Source organism: Dipodomys merriami, unplaced genomic scaffold, assembly GCF_024711535.1.
Source record: "Dipodomys merriami isolate MVZ:Mamm:240054 unplaced genomic scaffold, mDipMer1.0.p SCAF_153, whole genome shotgun sequence".
Lineage (NCBI taxonomy): Eukaryota > Metazoa > Chordata > Mammalia > Rodentia > Heteromyidae > Dipodomys > Dipodomys merriami.
Genome location: NW_027202860.1, coordinates 162,679 through 190,367, shown reverse-complemented (window position 1 = coordinate 190,367; position 27,689 = coordinate 162,679). Strand labels below are relative to the sequence as shown.

The window sequence follows — 27,689 nt, the reverse complement described above, 5'->3', positions numbered from 1 at the left end:
ATCCAGGCACCAGAAGCCTGCACCGAGCCCGGAAAAGGGAGAGCCGGGGCTTCAGAGGCGTGCACCTACGGGAAGCTTGCCTAAAACCCGGGGAAGTGGAGTTTTCGGGCCGGCTGGGAGTTTGCAGGGAAAGCTCAACGAAGCTGTGGTGCGCTTGCGCCGCAGTTGGAGCATGCTCAGTAGCTGAGGCGGCTTTGCCCTCCGTCCGCTTCTGACCTATTGACTCCTGGAAAACGCGGTACTGGGCGCCACGAGGGACCAGAGGCTTCACAACGCGGGTTTCCTAACCCCCGAGGGCCTGTCTCCTGACGTCGTCGCAGATTTAGTCACTGTGAGTTTCTCTCGGCCGTGTCAGGGCAGGGCCGTGATCCCTATCAACCCCCTTCACGCATGAGATTCAAGGGATTTATGTTTTTTAATAGGTTAGATTGACTCTCCAAATAGTACAATCTCAGATCTAGAATCTTCCCCTATGGTTTTTGTGTGTGCCGGCTGTGGGGCTTGAACTCTGGGCTTGGGCGCCGACCCTGCGCTCTAAAGCTCAAGGCAAGCTCTCTACCGTTTGAGCCACAGCGCCACTTCCGGTTTTGTGGTGGTCTGTTAAGAGATCAGAGTCTCAAGGACTTTCCTGCCCGGGCTGGCTTTGAACCGTGATCCTCAGATCTCAGCCTCCTGAGTAGCTAAGATGACAGGCGTGAGCCACGGGCGCCTGCCCCCCCACCCCCTTTTGTTTATTAATTATACAAAATAGATTTCATTATGATATTAATATTTTGGCTACATGAATCCCCCCATTACTCTCTTGTCCCCTCCCTCATCCTTCCAGATTCTTTTCCTTTTCCCAAATAGTCCCACTTTTGCTTTCATGTCTTTTAAATCTAGATTCTGAGTATGAAAGACAATATGAGATAGTTGTCAGCCTTAGACTTTTCACTGCTCTCATTTTAGTTGTTTATTTTATGCTCCTGAGTGTTTTTGCTTTATTGTAAAAGCAACAAAACAAAACTAGACTTGAACTTATTTCACCCAAACTTAGTAAAATTTAATCCTAGCACTAAATTCAAAATAAAAAATAATCTGGGTTGTTTTTTTTTTTTTTGTCGGTCCTGAGGCTTGAACTCAGGGCCTGGGCACCGTTCCTGAGTCTCTGTGGTCAAGGCTAGCGCTCTTTGAGCAACAGTGCCACTTCCAGCTTTTTCTGAGTAGTTTTTATTGGAGATTAAGTCTTATAGATTTTCCTGCCCTGGCTGGCTTCAAGCAGCAATTATGAGAGCTCAGCCTCTTGAGAAACTAGGATTAGTAGTAATAGCAAATATTCTTTAGGTTACCATTTCTCAATTTGTTGGTCAGCATGATTTGAGTTTTCCTGGAAACCTAACTACTATATATGGATATATATATATATATATATATATATATATATATGTGTGTGTGTGTGTATATATATATATATACACACACACATATGTATATATATATATATACACACATATATATATATATACAAATATGTATAATTCTTTTATTAAGTTTCTACAAGCCCTTCTTAGAGGTTTCCCCTTTGCACCTGTGGAAAAGTGCTCATAAACAGGCTCCTCTTCTTACCTATGCTGGCCTTAAACAGCCCTTTCTGGTTTAGTTTGCTTTCTTTAATAATCAGTAAGGTTGAACATTTCCTTGGTTCATTTTACTATTGTATTACTTTTACATATTGATACATTGGAGACTTTTACAAATTAGTCATTTGTTTAGTATATAATGGATTAAAAAATAAATTTTCCATTTTTTTTGCTTATGGCATTTTGTGTATGTAGTTTTAGCTTCTGTGTAAACTTATCAGTACACTTTAATGAACTCTTAATTTTGTGTTTTAAAGCCCTTTCAACTTTATAAAGCATCCTTATACTTTTATAGTTTTATTCTTTTAATTAAAATTCATCTGTTGACCTGGTTTTGTGTGCGTGTTTGCGCGTGCGCACACTTCTTTTTTGTTTTGAGATAAGTTTGTAGCCCATCATAGCCTGAAACTAGAGATCCTCCTGTTTCTGTCTCCCCAGTATTGGGATTATAGGCATGTACCATCACACCATTGACTTTTGTTGACGGAAAGTCAACAGGCCTGTAGTCTTAGGAGGCTGTGATATGAGGATCAAATTTAAAGCCAGCCCTGGGAGGAATCATTTCCAATTAACCATCCAAAAAGCCAGAAGTGGGAGGTAATGTATTTATATTTATGTGATTCTAGTTCTTTGTCTCTTTAACCAAAAATCTCTAGCTAAAGTTTTACATCATATTTTGATAAAGAGCACAGGAAATATCTCTATTATTTTGCATTTTTCAGAATTGGCTCTGTCATGCTCACATTTTTTTTATTTTTCCTGATGCCCTTGAACTTCAGCATTATTTGGTCATGTTCCAAATGATTTTAGTGTTTTGATTGGGAACATGTCTGACATTTTTATATCCTGATCCTCATATGCTTACCATCTTCATATTGAATTATAGATACCTCTTCCACTACAGTCTTCTGCTCTACCAACTGAGCTGTTGAAGGACTCACTATAGCTACCTCTTCAAGGCTATGACAAGTTGGTAATTTAATTCCTCTTATTTCATTCTGCACTAGTCCTCTGGCAGTTGTAAAAATTCTTTGAATGGATGAAGGTTAGGTTAATTGCCTTATGAGTTGTATAATCTTTTTTCTTCCCATATTTACTCCCAAGCTTTGAGCCCAGAATATTGAGAAATAACTTGGCCTATGATTCAGGGTCATATTGGTTATCCTGTTACATACTTATGGTCAAAATACCTTTCCAGAAGCCGGGCGCTGGTGGCTCACGCCTGTAATCCTAGCTACTCAGGAGGCTGAGATCTGAGGATCGCGGTTCAAAGCCAGCCCGGGCAGGAGAGACCGTGAGACTCCTATCTCCAATAAACCACCAGAAAAACCGGAAGTGGCACTGTAGCTCAAGTGGTAGAGCGCTCGCCTTGAGCTGAAGAGCTGAGGGACAGCGCCCAGGCCCAGAGTTCAAGCCCCACGACCGACAAAAAAAAAAAAAAAAAAAAAAAACATTTCCAGAATATATAGTAAATACCTTTCCAGAAGATATAGTAACTCTTTTCCTTACCATTCTCCTTTGTCCTTGCTGGATATTCAGAAATACCAATCATTTTTATAGGGAAGCAGATATAGTTAGAGACATGTTAAACTAGATAAACCAAGTTCAGGAAAGCCAAGTATCACCTTTTTGCTCACATATGAAATATAGCCTTTAAAAAATATATATATATATATATATACACACACATATACACATGTGTGCACACATAAATACATATGCAAACCCATATGCATCATATATGTGTATAAAGTGAACATGTAAGTAACTGTGGGACTGTCTGGGATTGCCAGGAGGAACAGAAAGAGAGAGAGAGAGAATGATGAAGGATAAATAATACTGAAACACATGCTGTGTAGGTAGAAAGATAGCATAAGGAGAGCTGTTAAACAGTAGTGGGGTAAGGAGGACTGGGAAACAATAGATGAGGTTAGTCTGACCAAATTACTATGTATGCATGTGTGAATTTCCATGGTAAATCTCTCTTAATTAATATACACTGAGGAAAAATGAATCACAAGAAAATATAATAGGCTATTTTGGAGGACAGGTACTAGTGGGAGAGGGGAACATGGCCAAGGGAGAGGGGAACATGGCCAAGGGAGAGGGTGAATGAGGTGAATCTGACTATGCAACTTTGTATTCATATATGAAAATGAAACAATGAAACCTGTTAAAATTGTTTTAAGAAAGGAGGAGTGGAGGGGCTCACAAGGTGGCTCAGTGGTAGAGTGCTTGCCTTGCATGCATGAGGCCCTGGGTTCGAGTCCTCAGCACCTCATTAGCAGAAAAGGCCAGAAGTGGTACTATGGCTCAAGTGCTAGCCTTGAGCTGAAGATCTGAGCAACAGTACCCAGGCCCAGAGTTCAGACCTCACAACTGACAAAAAAAAAGAAAAGGAAAGAAAGAAAGAAAAAAGAAAGAGAGAAAGAAAGGAAGGAAGAAAGAAAGAAAGAAAGGAAGGAAGGAGGAGTGGAAATGGAAGGAGAGAGGTAAAGTTTAATCAAGGGTACATTGTGTGTGTGTGTGTATGGAAATGACATTGAAAGGCTTTACAACTAATGTATGCTAATACTGATCTTTTAAAAAATTACAATCATTTTAATATTGGCAGCTAGTATCATTTCATGGTTATAGAGTCAGGTGTTTTATATGTTCATTTAAGAGGCTCTATTGTCAACTGCCATTACAAGTTCAGGCACAGAATTCAGGCCATTTTCTCAAGGTTACAGGGCTAATATATGCTAGAACCAGGATTGAAACAAAGATAGTGGTTAATCGCTAGTAGACTACTGGTGATCACTGCGCTGTAGGATTTTTGTTTTTTTGAGGGTTTTTTTTGTTGTTGTTGTTTGTTTGCTTTGTCAGTCATGGAGTTTGAACTCTGGGCCTGGGCATAGTCCCTGAGCTCTTCAGCACTACTTCTGGTTTTCTAGTGGTTAATTAGAGATAAGAGTCTCAATGGACTTTGCTGCCCAGGCTGGCTTTGAACCACAATCCTCAGATCTCAGCCTCCTCAGTAGCTAGGATTGTAGGCATGAGGCTCTGGTACATGGCTGCTTGTTTTTTTAGTACCATACATTAGTTATTCAAGGAGGGATCATTGTTACATTTCCTCACATGTAAGCTATGGATCCTGTTCAAGTACTCCCCAATCTCCCGATTAATCTTCACCTTCCCTGCTTCTTAAAACAATTTCAAGAGGTTTCATCTTTCTACTTTCATGTGTGCAATTAAACAGCACAGACCATGTTCATCCCATTTACCTTCTTTGTTAGCTGTACTCCTTTAGCTGCTGCCAATGGTGCGGTTCACGAATGGTAGTATTTTAGGACCCAGAAGCTGTAAACAAGATAGAAAAGGAAGTACCTAGAGTGTTACTTGAACTGCCTCCAAGTAAGAGGGAGTTAACACGCCTGTAGCTTGTGTTGTTCTTAGTCTGCTGGAACATCTGAAGGTAAGACATTCTCCTTTGGGACCTGGGGAGGGACAATATTGGAAAGGTTAATAAGAATGTCTGGCAGATTTTGTGTTTGGATAATATCATTAACTACATTTTCTTTATATTAAGAACAAACTTAAATCTATTTGTTAAGCAAAAAAAAAAAAAATTAGCAAATCTCTTAGGTCCAGGAGACAGTGACATTTCATAACTAATTCAGAGTGGACCAGAAAAGTACATACTTCAGAAAGAAATGGTAGAAATATTTCCGTATTTGCCAACTACACGTGATTTGTGGAATCTCTTTATAAATCGTTTCTCTCCTTTACATCTAACCTCGTTTGTTCATGTTCCTTATTAGTGGATGTTCTAGTTTGGAAATGTAGGATACAGGTTGTGAGGAAAGTCATAGGCAGAGTACCTGAAAGATTTTCTTTGGAAGTAGAAAGCACCAGGGATGTAGCAGGCTTAGGAGCAGGAAGTGGCTTACTCATTCCTGAGCCTTACAAGGCTCAAATGATTGCTTAATTAGCTCAAAGGTAACTGATACCTGTGCAAAAGTTTTAACACCATACGGTGAAGGAAAATAATCTTCCTGTCACAAAACAAGTCTTATATACCACAGAAACTCAAATGAGCATGCCAACACCTTAAAGTGTTCTTCATGTTTAATACTTTTTCTGGATCTGGGATGTAGCTAAGTGGTAGAATGCTTACCTAGCATTCACAATGTCCTGGTTTTGATCCCTAGCATGGGGCAGGTGGTTTGAGTGAGTGTCTGGGTAGAACTAAATAGTTGCCAGATACATGGCTGGTCATGGACATAAAGGAGTCAAAGTGTCCATTAAGCCCAGTGTTGCTGGCTCATGCCCTTTAATCCTAGCTATTTAAGAGACTGAGATATAAAGGATCAGAATTCAAATCCAGCTCAGGCAGAAAAGTCCTCAAGACTCAATCTCCAAAATAACCAGCTAAAAGCTATGTTGTAGGCATTGCTCAAGTGATAAAGCACCAGCCATAAAAAAATCATGTTCGGGCTGGGAAGGTGGCTCAGTGGTAGAGTGCTTGTCTTGCATGCATGAGGCCCTGGGTTCAATTCCTCAGCACCACATAAGCAAAAAGAAAAAAGCCAGAAGTGGCACTGTAGCTCAAGTGGTAGAGTGCTAGCCTTGAGCTGATGAGCTGAGGGACAGCGCCCAGGCCCAGAGTTCAGGCCCCATGATCGGACCCCCAAAAAAAAATAAAAATAAAAAATCATGTGAAAAAAATGTCAAGCTATTACTCCTGTATTCTATTCGTGGTGTTACTTAATTAGCAATGACCGTAAGTACTTTGTTACATGTGTAACACCCAATACCCAGTATGTCAAGAAAATTAATGTAGCTGGAGGAGAGAGGAATAGGGCTCAAGTGGTAAATGTTTGCTTATACCATGAGCAAAGCCTTGTATTCAATCCCCAGTACCAAAAAGAATGAGAAAACAATGATCTAGCCTGATTATGAGATAAGATAAACAATTTAAATATTATAAAGAAGTCCATTTTATTTGTTTATTTATTTATTCATTCATTCATTCATTCATTTATTTTTGTTGGTCATGGCACCTGAACTCTGGGCCTGGGCACTGTCCCTCAGCTTTTCAGCTCAAGGTTAGCACCTTACCACTTGAGCCACAGTGCCACTTCGGCTTTGTCTGCTTATGTGGTGCTGAGGAATCAAACCCAGGGCCACATGCATGCAAGGCAAGCACTCTTACCACTGAGCCACCTTCCCAGCTCCTCCATTTTATTTTTATCTTAATTCCAGTCAGCTACTGGTCACATTGTGGTACTATATATTACTGTACACCAATTTCAGTTCCATCTTTTGGAGACCTTCAAACATTTGGCTTATTTACTGTTTCAGTTGTTTTCTTAATTCTTTTAGAGCATGGGCAATAGAAAGAAATGCTAAAAAGGTTAAAAGGCATGTCATATAGTCAGAAATTGGTAATAGAGATTGTGAATTGAAGTATATAGTATTTTTTATGTATAATATAGTCTTTATACAGAGAAGATAATATGTTACCTTATTGTGGTGAAATAATGTTGACCTGATTTTATTTAGGCATGGTAAGAGTTTTTGTTTTGCCATGCTGGATATTCAACCCAGGGCTTTATACAAACTGTGTATGTGAGCTGTATCTTCAGCCAGAGCGTTTTTCCTTACTTGGGTTTTGAGACAGGATTTTGCTATATTGGTGATGCTGGCCTGAAACTCAAAATCTTTCTGCTGTAGCCTCTGGAGTGCTGGAATTATAGGAGAGTGTCCCCATACCCAGCCACCTGAGGGGATTTTTTTGTTGTTGCTTTTGTTTGTTTCCCTCAGACTGGTTCCCCATAAACATGCTGAGACAGAGATATAGTGCAAGAGGTTTATTAGGAAATTTTTTGGCATCATGTGCAAAAAGGAGAGGAAATATTGGGTTAGGAGGTGATGTCAGCTAAGACCTCAGTTGACCTCATTTTGTTTTTTTGCTTTGCAATGCTAGGGATCAAACACAGGTTTTGTGCATATTAGGTAAGCATTCTACCATTTAGCTACAATGTTCATTCCTCTTCTTTTTAAACTCTTGTGCATATGCATTTGAATTCTTGGTGCTATTCATAGTTCTCTAGTACTTACCAGTTTTGTATATTTCTTGTTGTGGGATTGTTTCTTTGTTGTTTGTAATAAGGTTTCCCTATGTAACCCCCACTGACCTTAAACTCAGTATGCCCATCTCTGTCCCATAAGTGCTGGAATTACAGGTATGTACCCCTACCACTGGATTATATTTAGTTTTATGTTACCTTACCTAGAACTCACCACAATATTAATTTCTCAAAGTATTATACTTTAAGCCCTGAAGCATCTTTCACAGCACATTACATACCATACACACAAAACTTTCCTGTGCTAGGTGGCCTGGTGTGGTTTTACTTGTACTTTGAAATTTCCCATCTGTGAGAAGAAAAATGTTATAGGATTTGTTGAGAGAGTTAATATTGAAATGGAGTTTTTCCAAGTCTCCTTTACTGCATATTTATTCTGTTTACTGAGTAGAATAAATAAGCTCTTAATAAATAATTAATTATTTTACTCAGTTAATTGTGATAGTCCCAAGTAAGTATTCAATTAATTATCTGTTGAACTGGGTTCACATAAATGGTACTATTAATTAGGCTTTTAAAGTATGTGAGCTGGGCGCCAGTGGCTAATGCCTGTAATCCTAGCTACTCAAGCGGCTGAGATCTGAGGATTGCAGTTCAAAGCCAGCCTGGGCAAGAAAGTCCATGAGACTCTTATCTCCAATAAACCACTGGAAGTGGCGCTGTGGCTCAAGTGGTAGAGCACTAGACTTGAGCTGAAGAGCTGAGGGACCGCACTCAGACCCAAAGTTCAAGCCCCATAACCAAAAAATAAAATAAAATAATGTGATATTTTCTTGATTTCTTTTCAGAACTGATCATGGCATCCAGTCATACTGTGCTGATGCGGTTGGTGGCTTCATCGTATGCCATTGCTCAGAAGGCGGGAATGATAGTCAGACGAGTCATTGCTGAAGGAGACCTGGGTATTGTGGAGAAGGTGCTGCTACTCTCATCTCATTTCCTAACAGCCTGAATTCTGTTCTTTGAAGTTTGCATAAAGGATTTTATAGTTTGGATAAACATTAATAATAGTTAGAAGAATTGATGGCTCCCTGTTGGAGATTGCAAGATCTTTAGTTCAATGAGCTTTGTATCTGCTTTGCAAATTACTTCAGGACTGGGAGTGTAGGTTAACTGGCAAGCATGGGCTCTGCCAGGGAAAGAAAAAGAGAGGAGAGGGAGGAGAAGGAAAATGACTCCACACTTTTTCTAAGATCTTTATATGATATGCCTCTGACCAAAGGCTAGACTCAAGGCTACATCAGTACAGAGATGTAAAAACAAACAGGATTCCCTTTTATAATGCTGGGGGGGAGGGAAAACAACAAGAAGAATATCTTAGAAAAAGCTAAAGACAATTTGGTTTTAAGGGTCTAAATGGTTAATAATGAAAGCTTCTAAAACAATACACAGAGTTAAAATGCTAGTATAGGGTCAGCAAAAGAGATCCCATAAACTAGGTTAAAAGACGAATTTGTTTTAGATATGTGTTTGACCAGTCATAAAGTATCCTTGGCACTTGTATTTTTCAAGTTGTATATCAATAAAACATGATAGGCAAATTATGCCATAAGCGCACAGCTTTCTATAAAGTCTTTAGAGTTTCTTGCATTTCTCAAAACATGCAGTGGTGTAACTGAAAAGATTAGTATCAGTTTCTTGTTAACTGATACTCTTACTTCCTACCACATTTTTTGGTTACTGACTCTCTGTTTTCAAAATTATTCATGTTTTAGCTGACATGCTCTTGTGAGATTAGTTTGAGAAAAAGAGAACGGGAAGGAAAGAAAGAGGGAAAAAAGTAAAGAAAACACATTTAACAAGTTTGTCAATAAAATGTAACTATATAGCTAATGTATCAGATTATAGGGTATGTATTCAAAGTAGTTGCAGCATCTGAGAAAAGTGGAGTCAATTCAATACAATATACAGGAATAATTATATAAAGTCCTATATTTATGTTCCATAATACGGGACAAGTTTCCACTGACACATGTAAGGTACTACAGCTGCTTTCAGAATGCTGCTAATCTTGCTGCCTTTTCCTGGTGCGGGGCCGCAGCTGCACTCCCTACGCTGTCTTTTCTTTTTGTAAAATTTTTCCTTTCCTGAAAAATCAGAAAATGAGAAAAAAATAACAAGCATTAAACAGAAATCAGAAATCACTCATCACACTTACCATTGTTAATATTTTGGATAATTCCTTTCCATATTTTATTTTTTCCTTTGGTATCACTTACTTTCCTTAAATTGATTTTATGTTGTCCAGCTTTGTGGCCCAAAGAGCTAATGAGAATAGAAATACAGAGTCCAAGTTAGAAAGACAAGTAATAAGCCAGGTGCCTATAGCTTATATCTGTAATGCTAGCTACTCTGGAAGCTGAGATCTGAGGATCATGGTCCAAAGCCAGCCTGGGCAGGAAAGTCCTTGAGATGCTTATCTCCAACAAACCACCAGAAAACCAGAATCCCCACAGCCAATTAAAAAAAAGAAAAGGAAGGAAGGAAGACAAGTAATATTATACTTGTCCTCTGTATTGGCTAGGCACTTCCAGTATCTATTCTGTTAATAACCTTATTTTAAAGGAAACAGAAAAATCAGATTGCTGCACAAGGTTTCCAAAATAATGAACTCTAGTACTAAGTTGATATAAGGAAAAGGACATCTGTGTCTTAGAGAAGAAAGGAGTTGGGATAGTGTTCCTCATGTAATTAAATGAATAGCTACCAATGTATCTACACACACACACTCAAACACACAGAGGTAGTCTTCAAAGGTGACTGGTAATTCATCTTTAAGGTCAACAACTTGTAAAGAGGCGTAGATATTTAGAGAGTAAGCCCTTTTGTGAAGTTAGCATTTAGCAAAATAACGCTTTCGTTGAGATAGCCTGCAAAAGTCAGTGCAGCATAAGGGTGATTTGCAAGCAGAGAGTCTGGCTCACCTGATATAGTTGCTGGTCTTCCAGGAAAGTTATGGTATCATTTGCAAAACTGTCCATTGTCTTTCTGACTACCTGGATGTAGATTGAGTAGAGTGCCATAGGTGGTTTATGTATTAAATTTTATTATAATTCAGTTTATTATCCTATTCCTGTTTTACTTTCATTATGTTCTGTGAATCTAAAAACTAAGTGTAATGTAAAAGAGATAGACATTTGTGCATTTAGAAATCAGGATTTATATTCTTCGTTACAGACCTCTGCAACAGACCTGCAGACCAAAGCTGACCGATTGGTACAAATGAGTATATGCTCTTCACTGGCACGGAAATTCCCTAAACTAACCATCATAGGAGAAGAGGTAAGAGTTGTCAGGGATGTAGTATTTTGGTGTTTTTTTATTATTTTTTTGTTGGTCACTGTCCCTCAGATCTTCATCTCAAGAAAATGAGAAAAAAATAACAAGCATTAAATAGAAATCACTCATCACACTATCATCGCTAATATTTTGGATAATTCCTTTCCAGATTTTATTTTTTCCTTTGGCATCACTTACTTTCCTTAAATTGATTTTACGTTGTCCAGCTTTTTGGCCCAAGAGCTAATAGAATAGAAATATAGGATCCAAGTTAGAAAGACAAGTAATAAGCTGGGTGCCTATGGCTCACACCTGTAATGTTAGCTACTCTGGAGGCTGAGATCTGAGGATCCGGCTTTTTCTGCTTATTTGGTGCTGAGGAAACTAACCCAGGGCCTCATGCATGCGAGGCAAGCACTCTACCACTGAGCCACTTTCCTGGCTGATGTATTTTTTTAAATCTTTGTTCTATGGATTTATAACTGACCTGTCATTGATTTATCACCAGTGTTAAAATTTAAGTATTATATCTAATGTAACAGTAAGTAGTGATTATGGTTATTGAAGGAAATATCTCATTTTAAGATATTTTGGTCCATTTTTAGTCCAGAAATCTCAATTCCTTAACCAGAGGAGATATGTTTACTTTTGGAATTATTATACTCAGCATACAAACTATGACATGGACAGAGGGGCTGCATGTAAAACTTAGTGGTAGAGCATTTACCTACCATAGATTTGATCCTCAGCACACAGAAGAAAAGATGAGCAAATTTAGTTGTAAGAAGTATCATTTAGGCTTAAGAGCGCTTGACTCACGTATGTGAGGCTGTAGGTTCAGTTCCCAGTACCAAAAAATAAAATAGAAAAAATAGGAAGAATTCTAGAACTGGATGGGATGTAATGACTTCTGTTGTTTGTTTAAGTTTGTTTTAAAATCAGACTTACTCTGGGCTGGGAAGTTGGCTCAGTAGTAGAGTGCTTGTCTCGTATGCATGAGGTCCTGGCTTTGATTCCTCAGCACCACATAAGCAGAAAAAGCTGGAAGTGGTGCTGTGGCTCAAGAAGTAGAACACGAGCCTTGAGCTGAAGAGCTGAGGGGCAGTGCCCAGGCCAGAGTTCAAGCCCTACAAATGACAAAAAATAAATAAAATAAAATTAGACTTAATTGCATAAAAATAGACTTAATTGTAAAAGAGTAGAATAAGTTGGATTTTGTTAGTTTTCTGATGCTTTTTGTTTTGAAACAAGTCCTTCTTAGATAGCCCAGAATAGTCTTGAACTCAAGATTCTCCTGCTTCAGCCTCCCAGTGCTGAGATTAAAAACATTCATTACCATGCTAGCTCTAAAAATAAATTTTGTTTTACTTTGTTTTGGTTTTTTGTTTTTCAGGGCTGGGGATTGAACTCAGGGCCTCGTGAATATATAAGTACTCTACCACTGAGCCATGTCCCCAGGGTTAGAGTAAGTTTCTGTAAAATAAGCTTATGAAGTTAAAATTTTTTTTTAAAAAAATCTCTTTTTAAACTCTGTTCAGGGACGGGGATTATAGCTCAAGTGGTAGAGCACTTTTCTAACAACCTCAAGGTTTTTAGTTGAATGCCCAGTAATAATTTTTTTGTACTAAAAATATCTCTCTCCCTCTCTCTCTCCCCCCTCCCTTCCTTTCTTTTTCACTCCAACCCCCCCATCCCTCCTTTCTTTCTTCTTTAAATAAATTAACCCTGTTCAAGTTGTGACCATTAAGTCAGCTTTGGTAGGTCACATACGGTTTTTGCTTTAGGATTTTAATTAGGTTTACTTTCAAAGCTCTATTGACATGAATGTAAGTTGAAAGGACTAGTAAAAGTTGTGATGCTGCATTAACACAGGAACACTAAACAGTAACCGTCAGTGTTGTCTCTCCCACAGGACCTACCTTCTGAGGAAGTGGATCAGGAGCTGATTGAGGACGGTCAATGGGAGGAAATACTGAGGCAACCGTGCCCATCACAGTACAGTCGGATTAAAGAAGAAGATGTAAGCTCCGTTGTACAGTTTTACATTATACTCTGTTCATCTGGGACTTTGTTCTGTGTTGTGGAAGATATAGAAAGTGAGACAGTTTGTAAATTCCATCAACAAAAGGCTCTCACCAAAAATGCATGTGAAGTATAATTTCAGTGCTTCATGGGAGCCTACTCTGATTCATTCAAAGTCCTAGGCAGATGCTATTTATTTTCTTTATGTATTGCTAATTGTATGAACTATTCATTTTTTTTGCTTATGTAAATTGTATCTTTAAGGTAACCAGACTTTTTTGTTTATTTTAATCTGACAACCATACCTTGTTCAAAGCATTCTTGGTGCCTCTTTGAAAATTCCCCTGTAGGACCATCTAGAGCTCAGTATGTTCACAGCATTGTGCTTAGTACTCAAGTGACAACAAAATGTTGTCAGTTAAATATCTCATATTGCAACATTTCTTATTTTTTGAGATACAGTCTCACATCTAGGCTAGCCTAGACCTTGTAATCTTCCTGCCTCTACCATTACTTTTTTTGTCTAATTTAAATGGAGCTAATTAATTTATGACTATAGAATTTTTAAGTATTTTACTGTTACAAAACTGATTGTGTTACTTTAAGGCATCCATCATATATATATATATATTTTTTAATTTTTATTTTTCCTCCCCGGTTGTGAGGTTTGAACTCTGGGCTTGGGTACTGTCCTTCAGCTCTTCAGCTCAAGGCTAGTGCTCTACCACTTGACCCACAGTGCCACTTCCAGTTTTCTGGTGGCTAATTGGAGATAAGAGTCTCATGGACTTTCCTGTCCTGGCTGGCTTTGAACTTCGATCCTCAGATCTCAGCCTCCTGAGTAGCTAGGTTTACAGGCTTGAGCCACTGGTGCCTAGCCTACCTTATACTATTTTTTATTAATAAAAAATGGCTTTAAACTTTATATCTATTTGGGGATATTGTGTACCTGATTTGTGTATTTCCTCTTTTTTCATTTTTATTTTATAGCTTGTAGTTTGGGTTGATCCTCTGGACGGTACTAAGGAATATACTGAAGGTGAGTGTCTCTTGTGTTTATATTACACTAGGAGATGATGTTTAATTGTGCACATATGATATATTTTATATTAGATGAAAATCAGGTATCTTTATTGTTTGTTTGTTTTATTTTGTTGGTTGTGGGGTTTGAACCCACTGCCTGAGAGTCCCTGAGCTCTTTTGCTCAAAGCTAGTACTCCATTTCCAGTTTTTTTGAGTGGTCAATTGGAGATAAGAGTCTCATTGGGACTTTTCTGCCTGAGCTCACTTCAAACCACAATCCTCAGATCTCAGCCTCCTGAGTCTCTAGGATTACAGGTGTGAACCACCAGTGTCTGGTTCCAATTCCTGACTTTTTACTGCAAAAATAACTTGTACTGTGATGAGTCATAACACAAAAGAAGTATAACTGATACCTCTTTTTCATAGGTCTTCTTGATAATGTAACAGTTCTTATTGGAATCGCTTATGAAGGAAAAGCCATAGCAGGAATCATTAACCAGCCTTATTACAACTACCAGGTACTACTATCTGTAACACAAAAATGTTAACTAAATAAGCATACTGTGGTATGATTCCAAGTGCCATCTAGTCCACTCTTTTCCAGCATGTTTCATGAGCAGTCATATGGAAACTTTTTAAAATGCAGGTCCCCAGGTTATACTCTAGACTTACTGAACTAGAACCTCTGAGGGTATTTGGTACCAGGACTGTATTGTTATCTATAGATATTAATATTTGTATATTTATATAGAGAGACTCTGTTTACACTGCATTTTATTATTTACTACTGAAGTGCAAAACTTTGGGAATCGCTGATACGGTTCTTGATTAGCTGAGTCATCAAGACACCTGGTTTCTAGGTAGTTCTTGAAGCAATTGAAGGAATGAACCATGTCAGCCAAGACAAGATGCTAACCATGTTGCTATCTAGGTAATCCTGTGTAGTAGCTAATTAGAATCCATGTGATAATGAATTAAATTTGCCCTTGCACTCTTTTTTTCTTACTTCGTCTCTTCTAATCTCTTTGACTGCCCATTATATTCTGTCTTCCTTAGATGCAGAAGATTAGTGTTACTTTCAAACCAAGAATACACTATTAAATCATATTAAATTTTAAACAAAATTTTTGAAATAAAATACTTGAGGTATTTGCATTAATATGACTTTGATAGACCTTTGGAAAAACAAAGTAAGCAAAGATGATTACTTCTTCAATTTCTAATTTGAAACGAGGATTCATGTTTACTTCTAATATAAATTTACTTCTAATATAAATTTGCTTTTTCCTGCTACTTATTTATAACCACATATTTCTTCAGACTTACCAAAATAGTTGTACATTCTTGGGAAAGTCTTTCTGAATTGCTTAAGTGGCCATTAATTTTTATAATATGACAACGTGGGTACAGTATTATATGTAGACATAAGTATGATTTCCATATTCATTTTAAAGTAATTAATGGTTTAAAAGGGAGCATTTAATTCTTTAAAGAGACTAATGCATGTCATCTTTTATCAGAAATAAAGATCTAAATGCTTAGGATTTATTAATAATTTTCATCCCTTCTTTCTGAGATTAGAAAAAATTATATTCATCTTTCACAGAACAATGAAACGCAGAAGTTAAGGGAACACAGGAATGAAGCAAAGGTGAGAAATACAGCTAGGACTTGCCTAAACCACTAGGTAGAAAAGAGGTAGGCACTTGTGGTACCCGAGCAGCATTGTCCATCCTGTGCACCAGCTCATTTTCTTTTGTTCAGCTCATTACCTCTCCCTTGGCAACATTCCCTTCTATACTCTATCCTCTCTTTTTTTTCTCTTTGCTTATGCCATAAAATTTGTTTCAGCACATTGACATAGAAAGCTGGCTCAGCTGTGTGATATTCAAGGCTAAAGATTTCAATTTAGTCAGTCATGATCATCTTAAAGCTAAAACTTACCAAGAGCATAAGAGCTTACTATGAGCTCTAGACTCAAGGGATTCATATAAATTATCTCTTAATACTGAGCACACCCTGTAAGGAAGACATATCCCATTTTAAAGAAGAGGAAACTGAGGCAATGAAGTTGCTAATAGCACCAATGGGTAAATACCAAATCTGGGGTTAAAAGTCAGGTCCACAATGTGAGCACCGTTATATATTACAGACTGTGATAGACAATTTGCTCCAGGAAAGTTAGAATGAACTTGTGACTTTAAATGAGCATCATTATTCCACAATACTGTGAATTTCCGGAAATTAAGTAATCACTTAATCACAATCAAAAAAAAAAAAAAAAAAAAGAACCTCGGGGAAGGGAGGGAGGGAGGGGATGGGTAGGGGGAAAACAATGGAGGGGGTAACAATGTTCAAGAGGAAGTGTACTCATTACCTCACTCATGTAACTGTAACCCTCTGTATAGTATCTTTACAATAAAAAAATTAAAAAAAAATAAATACATTTAAGCATGTAAAAATACAAGTATTATCCAGCAAATATAATCCAAATATAATAATGTACAACAACAACAAAAAAAAGTCAGGTCCACAATGGAGGGGGTAACAATGTTCAAGAGGAAGTGTACTCATTACCTCACTCATGTAACTGTAACCCTCTGTATAGTATCTTTACAATAAAAAAATTAAAAAAAAAAAAAAAGTCAGGTCCAGGGCTGGGAGTGTGGCTTAGTGCTAGAGTGCTTGCCTAGCATGCATGAAGCCCTGGGTTCGATTCCTCAGTAACACATAAACACAAAAATCCAGAAGTGTTACTGTGGCTCAAGTAGTAGAGTGCTAGCCTTAAGGAACAGAAGCTCTGGGACAGCACCCAGGCCCAGAGTGCAGGCCCCACGACCGGACACACACACACACACACACACACACACACACACACACACACACACACACACACACACACACACACACACACACACACACACACACACACACACACACACACACACACACACACACACACACACTCAGGAACAGTGCCCAGGCCCCACGACCGGACACACACACACACACACACACACACACATACACACACACACATTCAGGAACAGTGCCCAGGCCCCACGACCGGACACACACACACACACACACACACACACACACACACACACACACACACACACACACACACACACACACACACACACACACACACACACACACACACACACACACACACACACACACACACTCAGGAACAGTGCCCAGGCCCTGAGTTCAAGCCCTAGGACTGACAAAAAAAAAAAAGTGGGGGAAGGGGAGAAAGAAAAGAAACAAAAATTAAAGAACAAAGGAGAGACACTTTTCAACATAGATGCAGTTAGATTTGGTTATAAATTTCCTAGAGTCCTTGGTCAGTTTACCTAAATGATACCAAATCTTATTTTCCTCTTCTTTAAAATTTGGATAATAATATGTACTTCCTTGGGTTGCTTTGAGGATTGGATGAGATAATACCTGTAAAGCATTTAGTTTGGTGTCTAGTATCTGTATGGTATTAAGCAGAATATATGCCTGTCTACGGTATATGTACTATATTAATACCATGTTTTGATGACTTTGGAATAATTATTTTATGTACTAGATTTATTTTCTCTGACATACAGGTTTTATTTTTCTATGTATCCACTTACAACAGTATGGTTGAAAATTCTTTGAGCTCTGCAAAGGAAATCACAGATTCTATGATTGCATTATCATGATAATGTTAGTAAACTCTTAAGCATGACCTCATTTTTAGTTTTTTTTTCGGAGGGAGATCAGTCGTGGGGCTTGAACTCTGGGCCTGGGCACTGTCTCACAGTTCTTCAGCTCAAGCTGAGCACTCTACCACTTGAGCCACAGTGCCACTTCCAGTTTTCTGGTGTTTAACTGGAGATCAGAGTCTCAAAGACTTCCCTGCCTGGGCTGGCGTTGAACGAGGATCCTCAGGTCTACCTCCTGAGTAGCTAGGATTATAGGCATGAGCCAACGGCACCCGGCCTGACCTCATTATTTATGGCTACTGTTCAACATCATCTTATTTACTTGTTCTGTCTCTGTGGCAGCAAAATACATTTTGACTATGTTTAATAACATGGTCCCTATTGTTTCTTAGATACTGAAAGTTACGATCAGTACATAGTGTTTCATTTCATAGACAATACTGGCAATAATGGCAATCTTCAGTATTACAAACACATTGTTTAATCATTTAGAAAGAAATCATAAATCAATATATGTTTCCTTTGCTGATGACTCAAGAATTCCTTTCAATACCTTTGACACTACTAACCAAAACAACAATGAGAATAATCAGCCTATTTTTTCAGGACAAGTTCTTTATCAGTGTTATTATACTTTTTTTTATCATATTATCATGCTTTTATTTTTATAAATACCTTATATTTGAAATGGTCTAACTGTAACTAAATACTCCATTTATGGCTGATATCTTTCTTCAGATAATTACAAGCTTTGTCCCCTCCTCTTCCTGCCTCCCACCTTGTCTACATAGGCAGGACCAGATGCTGTGCTGGGAAGGACAATCTGGGGAGTTTTAGGTTTAGGCGCCTTTGGGTTTCAACTGAAAGAAGCCCCTGCTGGGAAGCACATTATCACCACTACCCGATCCCACAGCAACAAGCTGGTCACAGACTGTATTAGTGCTATGAATCCTGATGATGTACTGCGAGTGGGAGGAGCAGGAAATAAGGTATGAAAAAGATGTGTCGGGGCTGGGAAAGTGGCTCAGTGGTAGAGAGCTTGCCTTGCATGCATGAGGCCCTGGGTTTGATTCCTCAGCACCACATGAGCAAAAAGAAAAAGCCTAAAGTGGCGCTGTGGCTCTAGTGGTAGAGTGCTAGCCTTGAGCTGAAGAGCTGAGGGACAGCACCCAGGCCCAGAGTTCAGGCCCCACGACCGGAGCTCCCCCCCCCCCCGCAAAAAAAAAAAAGAAAAAGAAAAAGATGTGTCATAGACTCTGAGTTTCAAACTTCTTTTAAAAGGTAGAATAGAGCTGGGCTGGGAGCACCTGCTTAAAAATATAAAATAATGGGGCTGGGAAGGTGGTTCAGTGGTAGAGCACTTGCCTTGCATGCATGAGGCCCTGGTTCAATTCCTTAGCACCACATAAGCAGAAAAAGCTGGAAGTGGCACTGTAGCTCAAGTGGTAGAGCACTAGCCTTGAGCTGAAAGCTGAGGGACAGTGCTCAGGCCCAGAGTTCAGGCCCCACAAATGACAAAAAAAAAAAAAAAGTAAAATAATATGAAGAAAAGTTAAGGTTTAAGGGACAAAAGGATGTGGCTTAGTTATAGAGCATGTGCTTACAAAACCCTGGATTTGAAAGAGAGACCTACAAAGTGTGTGGGAGGAGGGAGGGCAGTTAAAGTTGACATCTTTCTTATCTGAGGTAACAGCCCATGCTTCTTGCCAATGACTTTAGTTCTCAAGGACCTTCTGGATATTTCTTAGCCCTTCAATAGAGTCCAAGCATAGACTTGTCTGCATCCTTTCTGGCTATTTCCTCCATTCTTTTATCCAGGCTTCTAGTCTCCTGGGAGCAAATGTGCAATGGGTCAAAATTTCATCTACCCCCATAAACCCTGACCTTTTCTCATCTGATTGTACCCTGGATGTCATTATGATAACATCCCTCAGGTATCTCAGCATGCCTAATTTCCACCCATCCCCAGATGTTTTCCTCTCCCTGTTTGCTGTGTGGTTGATTCGACCACCTTTGCCTAATTATTCCAACTAGACACATGAAAATAATGCCATATTCCCTCTTTCCTCACTCCTGATTTTTCCTTCCTCACACCTCAGATTCCTTCCTTCCTTTCACCCAGTCTCTATTTTTCCTCGTCACATGTCACCCTACCTATATATCTTCTTTTCTAATACCTCCTCTTGTCCATTTAGTACCATAACTGAAACCTGTCACCCACCTTCTGTAGTTCACAGTTTTCTATTTCACTCCAGTCTTCATAATGACTAGAGCAAATAAAAAAGATAAAAACTATATCTCTTCCAAATTCTTAGATGACTCCCATCTCAACAATTTAGGATCCACGGCTGGTACAAAGAATGTGATCGGGCTGGGAAGGTGGCTCAGTGGTCAAGTGCTTGCCTTGCATGCATGAGGCCCTGGGTTCAATTCCTCAGCACCACATAAGCAGAAAAAAAAAAGCCGGAAGTGGTGCTGTGGCTCAAGTGGTAGAGCGCTAGCCTTGAGCTGAAGAGCTGAGGGACAGCGCCCAGGCCCAGAGTTTAGGCCCACGACCCGACCAAAAAAAAAAAAAAAAAAAAAGAATGTGAAGCTTTCTATAGCCTGGCCCCTGTAGATCCCCAAGCCTCATCTCCTACTATTCTTCAACTCATACTTCTGCTCAGTGCCACTAAATACCATGCATTGCTGATAGATGCATATGCCATCCAGTACCTAGCACTGGGAAGGCTGATGTTTATTGAGCTGAGTGCAGTTCATAGTGTCCACATGTATGCTTCACAAGCAATATTCAGCTATGTGTAGGTTTTTTTTAAAGGCATTTACTAATAATGATGAAAAATGAATATAGCTGGTCATCAGAGGCTCATGCCTGTAATCCTAGCTACTGAGGAGGCTGTGATCTGAGGATAGCAGTTCAAAACCAGCCCTGGCAGGAAAGTACATGAGACTTTTACCAAAGTAACCACCAAAAAGCCAGAAGTAGAGCTGTGTGGCTCAAGTGGTAGAGCACTATCCTTGAGCATAAAGCAGGACCCAGGTCTATGTACTAGCATAAACAAATAATTTAAAAAATTATAACAATGGATATAGTGGCACAGCACAAGGGAAGCTGAAATGGGAGGATTGTATGTGCCTAGGCACTACCTCTGAGCTTTTACTGCTCAAGGCTAGCACTCTACCACCTGAGTCAAAACTCCACTTCTGACTTTTTTTTGTTGTTGTCAGTCCTGGGGCTTGAACTCTAGGCTAGGGCACTGTCCCTCAGCTCTTAAGCTACTGCTTGAGCCACAGGGCCTCTTCCAGCTTTCAGTTGGTTTATTGGAGATAAGAGCCTCAGGGACTTTCCTGCCTGGCTGGCTTTGAATCATGATCCTCAGATCTCAGCCTCTTGAGTAGCTAGGATTACAGGCATAAGCCACCGGCCCTTCTGACTTTTTTGGTAGTCAGAGATAAAGAGTCTCATGGGCTTCCTACACAGGGCTGACTTTGAACCCCAATCCTCAAATCTCAGCCTTCTGAGTAGCTAGGATTACAAGCATGAGCCACCAGAGCCCATCATAATACAAACATTTTAAGATGGAAATATATTCACTGAAACCAATAGTGACAGATAGAGTTGCTTGAATAGGGTTGCTCTTTGCCCCTGCCTTTTGTAATCAGGAACACTGATCACCTTTTATTTCCAAGGGGCATCAGTCTACAAAACATTACTTCCTTTTCCTCCCATTTGGACCTTTCTCTTTTGAAAAAGCTTTCCTTGGCAGTTTGTAACTTTTTTTTTTTTTTTACAGTAAGGGCCCCTTTAAGAATTTGATTAGGGCTGGGAAGGTGGCTCAGTGGTAGAGTGCTTGCCTTGCACACGTGAAGCCCTAGGTTCAATTCCTTAATACCACATAAGCAGAAAAACCCAGAAGTGACACTGTGGCTCAAGTGGTAGAGCAATTGCCTTGAGCTGAGAGCTGAGGGACAGCGCCTAGGCCCAGACTTCAGGCCCCACGACTGACCCAAAAAAAAAAAAAAATTCATGAGCCGGGCACCAGTGGCTCAAGCCTGTAATGTAATCCTAGCTACTTAGGAGGCTGAGATCTGAGGATCTCGATTCAAATCCAGCCCAGGCAAAAAGTCCTTGAGACTCTGACCTCCAATAAACCACCGTGAAACCAGAAGTGGCTCTGTGGGTCAAGTGGTAGAGCCCTAGCCTTGAGCTGAAGAGGTGAGGGACAGCGCCCAAGCCCAGAGTTCAAGTCCTACAACAGACCAAAAAAAAAAAAAAAAGAATTTGATGAAAGCTTCATCTCCTCACCCATTAAAAAAGATGCACCTGGTATAGTTCTAAACATATTAGACTTGGAACATTGGTTAGGTAGGGAAAAAAAGGTTTTACTCAAAAGTTTACAGCAGGATTAAAATGTCTTATGGTTTTCATAAATAGTACTGAAAGACATAATTGGTTATTTTATGTTTACTGAAATTTTCTTCCTCCTCTTAGTCTATTCTCTTAGTATTTGAAATCTGAGATTTTTAGAAATAATTATTTTACCGTAATACAAAAAAAGTCAATTGAGTAGTGAAATTTGATAGCAAGTTTCTGTTTAGATAGTCATGCAAGCTATATCAGGGGCCACAATTGTGTGAGTGTTAAAAAAAGGTTGGGATGACTATTTAAAAGGTCATAGCAGGAGATTTGACTCTGAAGAACTGTGGAAGGACTTGTTAGACCAGTCAGCCATGCACACATGTGAGAATTACTGGTGTATTACTATATTGCCTACTACTTCCCAGTCCTTTACTTAATAATGGTCAGTGTTGAAGTTTAAAAATCTTAATATGACAGTAAGAAATAAAATAACAAAAAATAAAATAAACCTTTATCTAATTTGGTATATGATAAGAGGATATTTCAGATATCTTTCTTATATATTTGGCCCATTTTTTTCTCCTTTAGGTCTCCATATTTTATTAAACATCTATTATTTCTCCATAGTGTTGACGTTTTAATTGAAATATGACAGAGGAACTGATGAAACGTGCTCTTTAGGTATTAGCAGTTATTTTTTAATTTGTATCTCATCCATTTCATGTTGAGGATTAATTAATATTTTTATCCTTTCAGATTATCCAACTGATTGAAGGCAAAGCCTCTGCCTATGTATTTGCAAGTCCTGGATGTAAAAAATGGGATACTTGTGCCCCAGAAGTTATCTTACATGCTGTGGGAGGTTAGTCCATTTTATTTGGGAATAGCTTTTATATTATAAAAATAGTTTTTACAGTATAAAACTATTATTAAGCCAGGCGCTGGTGGCTCACACCTGTAATCCTAGCTGCTTAGGAGGCTGAAATCTGAGGATTGCAGTTCAAAGCCAGCCCAGCAGGAAAGTCTGTGAGACTCATCTCCAAATTACCACCTGAAAACTGGAAGTGGCACTGTGGCTCAAGTAGTAGAACATTCACCTTGAGCTAAAGGGCTCAGGGATGCCCAGGCCTAGGCCCAGAGTTCAAGCCCCATGACCTACAAAAAAAAAAAGTAAAACTATTATTAAGACATATTTTGGTAATATTCTTCTAGGACATAAAGCTAGATAGAGGAAATGTAGAGATTATTCAGTGCAACCATTCATTTCATAGATAAGTAGATTTTCAGCAAATTTGTTTTTCTTTAGTTCATAATCTCTTGGTGGGGGGGGCTGGCTTTGATCTGCTTGTAGTCAGTTTAATTCTTAATAATTGGGTTTTGGGTTTTGTTTGTTTGTTGTGGGTTCTGGTTTGTTGTGGTTTGGTACCAGGGCTTGACCTCAGAGTCTGGACACTGTCTCTGAACTTTTGCTCAGAGCTAGCCCCCTACAGCTCCACTGATGGCTTTTTTGGTAGGCTAGTAGGGATAAGAGTCTGATAGCCCAATGCCTGATGGCTCATCCTTGTAATCCTAGCTACTCAGGAGTCTGATATCTGAGCATCAGGGTTCAAAGCTAGCCCCACCAGAAAACCAGAAGTGGTGCTATGGCTCAAGTGGTAGAGTGTTTGCCTTGAGCTGAAGAGCTGAGGGACAGCAGCCAGGCCCAGAGTTCAAGCCCCATGATAGACAAAAACAAAACAAAAGAAAAAGAAAAAAAAAAAAAGAGTCTTATAGACTTCCCTGCGCAGATTGGCTTTGAATCATGATCCTCAGATCTCAACCTCCAAGTAGCTAAGATCACCAGTACCTGGCTCATAGTTATAATTTTTTGAGAGATTTTTTTTTGCCAGTCCTGGGGCTTGAACTCAGGGCCTGAGCACCATCCCTAAGATTGTTTGTTGTTGTTGTTGGTGGTGGTGGTCATGAGGCCTGAACTCTGGGCCTGGTCACTGTCCCTCAGATCTTCAGCTCAAGGCTAGTGCTCTATCACTTGAGCCACAGTGACACTTCTGGCTTTTTCTGCTTATGTGGTGCTGAGGAATTGAACCCAGGGCCTCATGCATGCAAGGCAAGCACTCTACTACTGAGCTACCTTTGCCCTAAGATTCTTTTGCTCAAGACTCCACCACTTGAGCCACAGCGCCACTTCCACCTTTTCTGTGTATGTGGCCACTTCCACCTTTTCTGTGTATGTGATACTGAGGAATCAAACTCAGGGCCTCATGCATGCTAGTCAAGCACTCTACCAATAAGCCACATTCCCAACCAGAGAAATTTTTTCTTGAAAAGTAAAATGTTCACTATTACTGGCATCACCCACTTAGGCTCTTATAAGCTGGTCTTGGTGAATCTTCATACCAGTGCTGAAGATCATAGTTAGAAATTTTTAAAAATCTGGTGGAAACCTAGTGCCTGTGGATCACACTTTTAATTCTAGTTGTTCAGGAGGCTGAGATCATAGGATCACAGTTCAAAGCCAGCCAGAGCAGGAAAGTCAGTAAGATTCCTATCTCCAATTAATCACCAAAAAGCCAGAAATAGAGCTCTGACTCAAAGAGTTAGAGCACTAGCCTTAAGCATAAAAGCTCACAGATAGCTCTCAGGCCCTAAGTTCAAGCCCCACGACCAACACAAACAGACACACACACTGAAGGAAAATATATTACAGATATATACCCAGTAAGATGATTTTTTTTTCAGAGTCAAATACACATATAAAATTAGTGAGCAATTCTTAAATATCTTTCATCTAAACCTTTATAAAACTGTTAATATTGGGCTGGGAATGTGGCTTAGTGGTAGGGTGCTTGCCTACCATTCATGAAGCCCTGGGTTTGATTCCTCAGTACCACATAAACAGAAAAAGCCAGAAGTGGCACTGTGGCTCAAGTGGTAGAGTGCTAGCCTTGGATGCAGAGAGGCTCAGGAACAGGCACCCAGGCTCTGAGTTCAAGACCCAGGACCTGTTAATATTGTACAGTAAGCTGACAAAAACATTTTGAAAATGGGAATGGTGGTGATGGAGTATCAGAATTTGAAAAAAAATCACCTCAGAAGAAAAGAAACTAATTGAAAACTAAGAAATATAATTAGGAGAGTAGAAATATAGTTAGCTTAGTTGGAGACCTTGTGCTTGGCATGCATCAGGCTTGAGTTCAGTCCTCACCTCCAAAAAAAAAGAAATACAAATTGAAGATGCTTAATGAAGTCAATTTTAATCAGAGAAAATAATCTTTGTCCTTTTTGTTAAATTGTCCTTAAGAGTCTTAAATTCATGGGAATTAAAAGCTGACTTTGGAAGTGGTGCTGTAGCTCAAGTGGTAGAGCACTCATCTTGAGCTGAAGAGCTCAGGGACAGTGCCCAGGCCCAGAGTTCAAGCCCCATGACTGGCAAAATTAAAAATTAAAAAAAAATCTGAACTTTATGGTCCCTTATTATTTTTTCCAGAACTTATGGGATTCTTTTAGAGAGGCAATAGTCATTTAAAAATAACTAGAAGGGATATGTCAAGGAGGTAGCTAAGTGGTAGAGCCTGTGGTTAGTATGTGCCCTGCTCTGGGTTCAATACATAGCACCTCACTCCACCCCTCAAAAATACTTGAAATATGCTCCAACTATCCCCTAACATTTTGTTGATGTTTTCCTGTAGGAAAGTTAACCGATGTCCATGGGAATGCCCTTCAGTACAATAAGGAGGTGAAGCATATGAACTCTGCAGGTGTCCTGGCCACACTAAGGAATTATGACTACTATGCAAGCCGAGTCCCAGAGTCTGTTAAGAAAGCACTTGTTCCTTAAAGGAATCATTTACTTAGCCTCGTGGACTTGGTTCTCAAAACAATACATTTTAAAGCTGATTGGAAGGAATTAGAACTCTTTATTGATTGTTGATCAGTGACTTGTATTTGTTACTTAGGAATAGAAAATAGCTTAAAGAATTTATCTTTCTAGGGATCTAATACTCCTATACCTTGGACATATAATAAATTTTGTGTATTCTTTTTCCTGTTGGGCATGGTGGTACACGCCTGTAACTCCCAACTACTTGAGAGGAAGGGGACCTCAAATTCCAAGCCATCAAGATCAGGCTGGGCTACACAGGAGAAAGAAGAAGAAAAAACAAAACAAGAAATTTAATTTTATGAACTAATCAGCCAGACTGGTTTACATACAGAGAGAATTTATAAATTCAGTGTGAGGTCTTTTTTTTTCTTATTTTTATGTGGAAAAATGGGGGGAAATGTTTAGTTCTACCTTACTATCTAGATCATTTATTTAATCAACATTCCGAAACCAGATTTCTTTAGGGCACAAAATATTAAGTTGTTCTAGTATTTCACTTATTTTTCAGGGTAATTTTTAAAGCGCTCTTACTCCAATTATAAATATATATATAATATTACTATGTATGTTGATGGTATACTTGTTGGGAAAGTTTCTTTAAAATAAATTATTGAATCCTAGTTTTGTTGTTGTTGTTGTTGTTGTTTTGGGGTTTTTTTTGTCAGTCATGGGGCTTGAACTCTGAGCCTGGGTGCTGTCCCTCAACTCTTCAACTCAAGGCGAGTGCTCTACCACTTGAGCCACAGCACCACTTCCTGAATCCTAGTTTTTTATGTTATTTAACAGCTTTATAGAATTATTTGAAAATTATAAATTCTTTATTATGAGCTTAACTCATTTTCATTACATCTTTATAAAGCTTTATAATGTCATGTTGGGTACTGAGGATTGACCATAAGGCCCCAAATCTCCAAGGCAGATTCTCTACCACTTAAGCCATGCCTTCTTCCCCTTTTTGAGTTTGTTGTATTTAAGATAGAGTCTTGCTTAATGCCTGGGCCAGCCTAGGCTGCAATCTTCCCTGCTATCTTCTGCTCCTTGTACTTCCTCCTATTCTGAGGATGACAGGCTATGCCACTATGCCCAACCATTAGTTGTGATATAGAATCTCATGAATTTTTATGCCTGGGCTGGCCTGAAACCACAGTTGCTGCCTTTCAAGTAGCTCGAATTACAAGACTTGAGCTACCATGCCTGCTTATACTTGATCTCTAATAAAACCATGTTTTTTAAAAATCCTGTTAACCTTTAGAAGCAATTTCCCTTAATAGTGATGGTCTTCAAGAAAGTAAGCACTTTTTTCTCTCTTAATTGTTTTAATTTTAATATTTTATTCCAAATTTGTCAGTGAAGACAAATGACACTTCTTAGTCTCATCAAAGAAAGAATTCAAAGTTGACACAGAAATTTTAGTTGAGCATGATTTAGTATGGAGAAAGTAAGAGTACAAATGCAAAAGTACACCCACAAAGGAATTCAATGTGGGCACCTTGATCAGTCAAGTGCCAATGCATAAGCAAAAGTTTACTCCCCAGATACGAGGACAGGAAATTCAGCCAATAACAGAATGCAAGCACAGCAGCATACATTGAAAGGTGGGGTAAGGAGACAACAGAACAATAGGAAAATAATAGATTAATTAACTGGTTATTTCAGGTTACGTTC

The 27,689-nt window shown here is 39.1% G+C and overlaps 1 protein-coding gene across 3 annotated transcripts; it reads left to right on the top strand.

Moving 5' to 3' along the window:
• Positions 1 to 192: 192 nt before the first annotated feature.
• On the top strand, positions 193 to 26,644 carry Bpnt1 (3'(2'), 5'-bisphosphate nucleotidase 1). Of its 3 annotated transcripts, none has more exons than XM_070022765.1 (10): positions 193 to 331; positions 8,542 to 8,669; positions 10,931 to 11,035; positions 12,945 to 13,052; positions 14,045 to 14,093; positions 14,504 to 14,595; positions 15,684 to 15,728; positions 18,573 to 18,770; positions 22,898 to 23,003; positions 25,831 to 26,644. In XM_070022765.1, the coding sequence occupies exons 2-10, from the start codon at positions 8,550 to 8,552 to the stop codon at positions 25,977 to 25,979; spliced, it is 972 nt and encodes a 323-aa protein (XP_069878866.1). In that variant the 5' UTR covers positions 193 to 331; positions 8,542 to 8,549; the 3' UTR covers positions 25,980 to 26,644. The 3 variants fall into 3 exon arrangements, with proteins under 3 accessions (XP_069878866.1, XP_069878869.1, XP_069878867.1); XM_070022766.1 differs by lacking the exon at positions 193 to 331 and adding an exon at positions 5,008 to 5,076; XM_070022768.1 differs by lacking the exon at positions 15,684 to 15,728 and having other exon boundaries at positions 194 to 331.
• Positions 26,645 to 27,689: the final 1,045 nt, after the last annotated feature.

Bases quoted from the DNA above. Each gene is read 5' to 3' on its own strand.
- Bpnt1 (XM_070022765.1), top strand. From the start codon at position 8,550: ATGGCATCCAGTCATACTGTGCTGATGCGGTTGGTGGCTTCATCGTAT. The intron at 14,094-14,503 runs GTGAGTGTCTCT...TCTTTTTCATAG, and splicing joins TACTAAGGAATATACTGAAG to GTCTTCTTGATAATGTAACA. The intron at 14,596-15,683 runs GTACTACTATCT...CATCTTTCACAG, and splicing joins AGCCTTATTACAACTACCAG to AACAATGAAACGCAGAAGTT.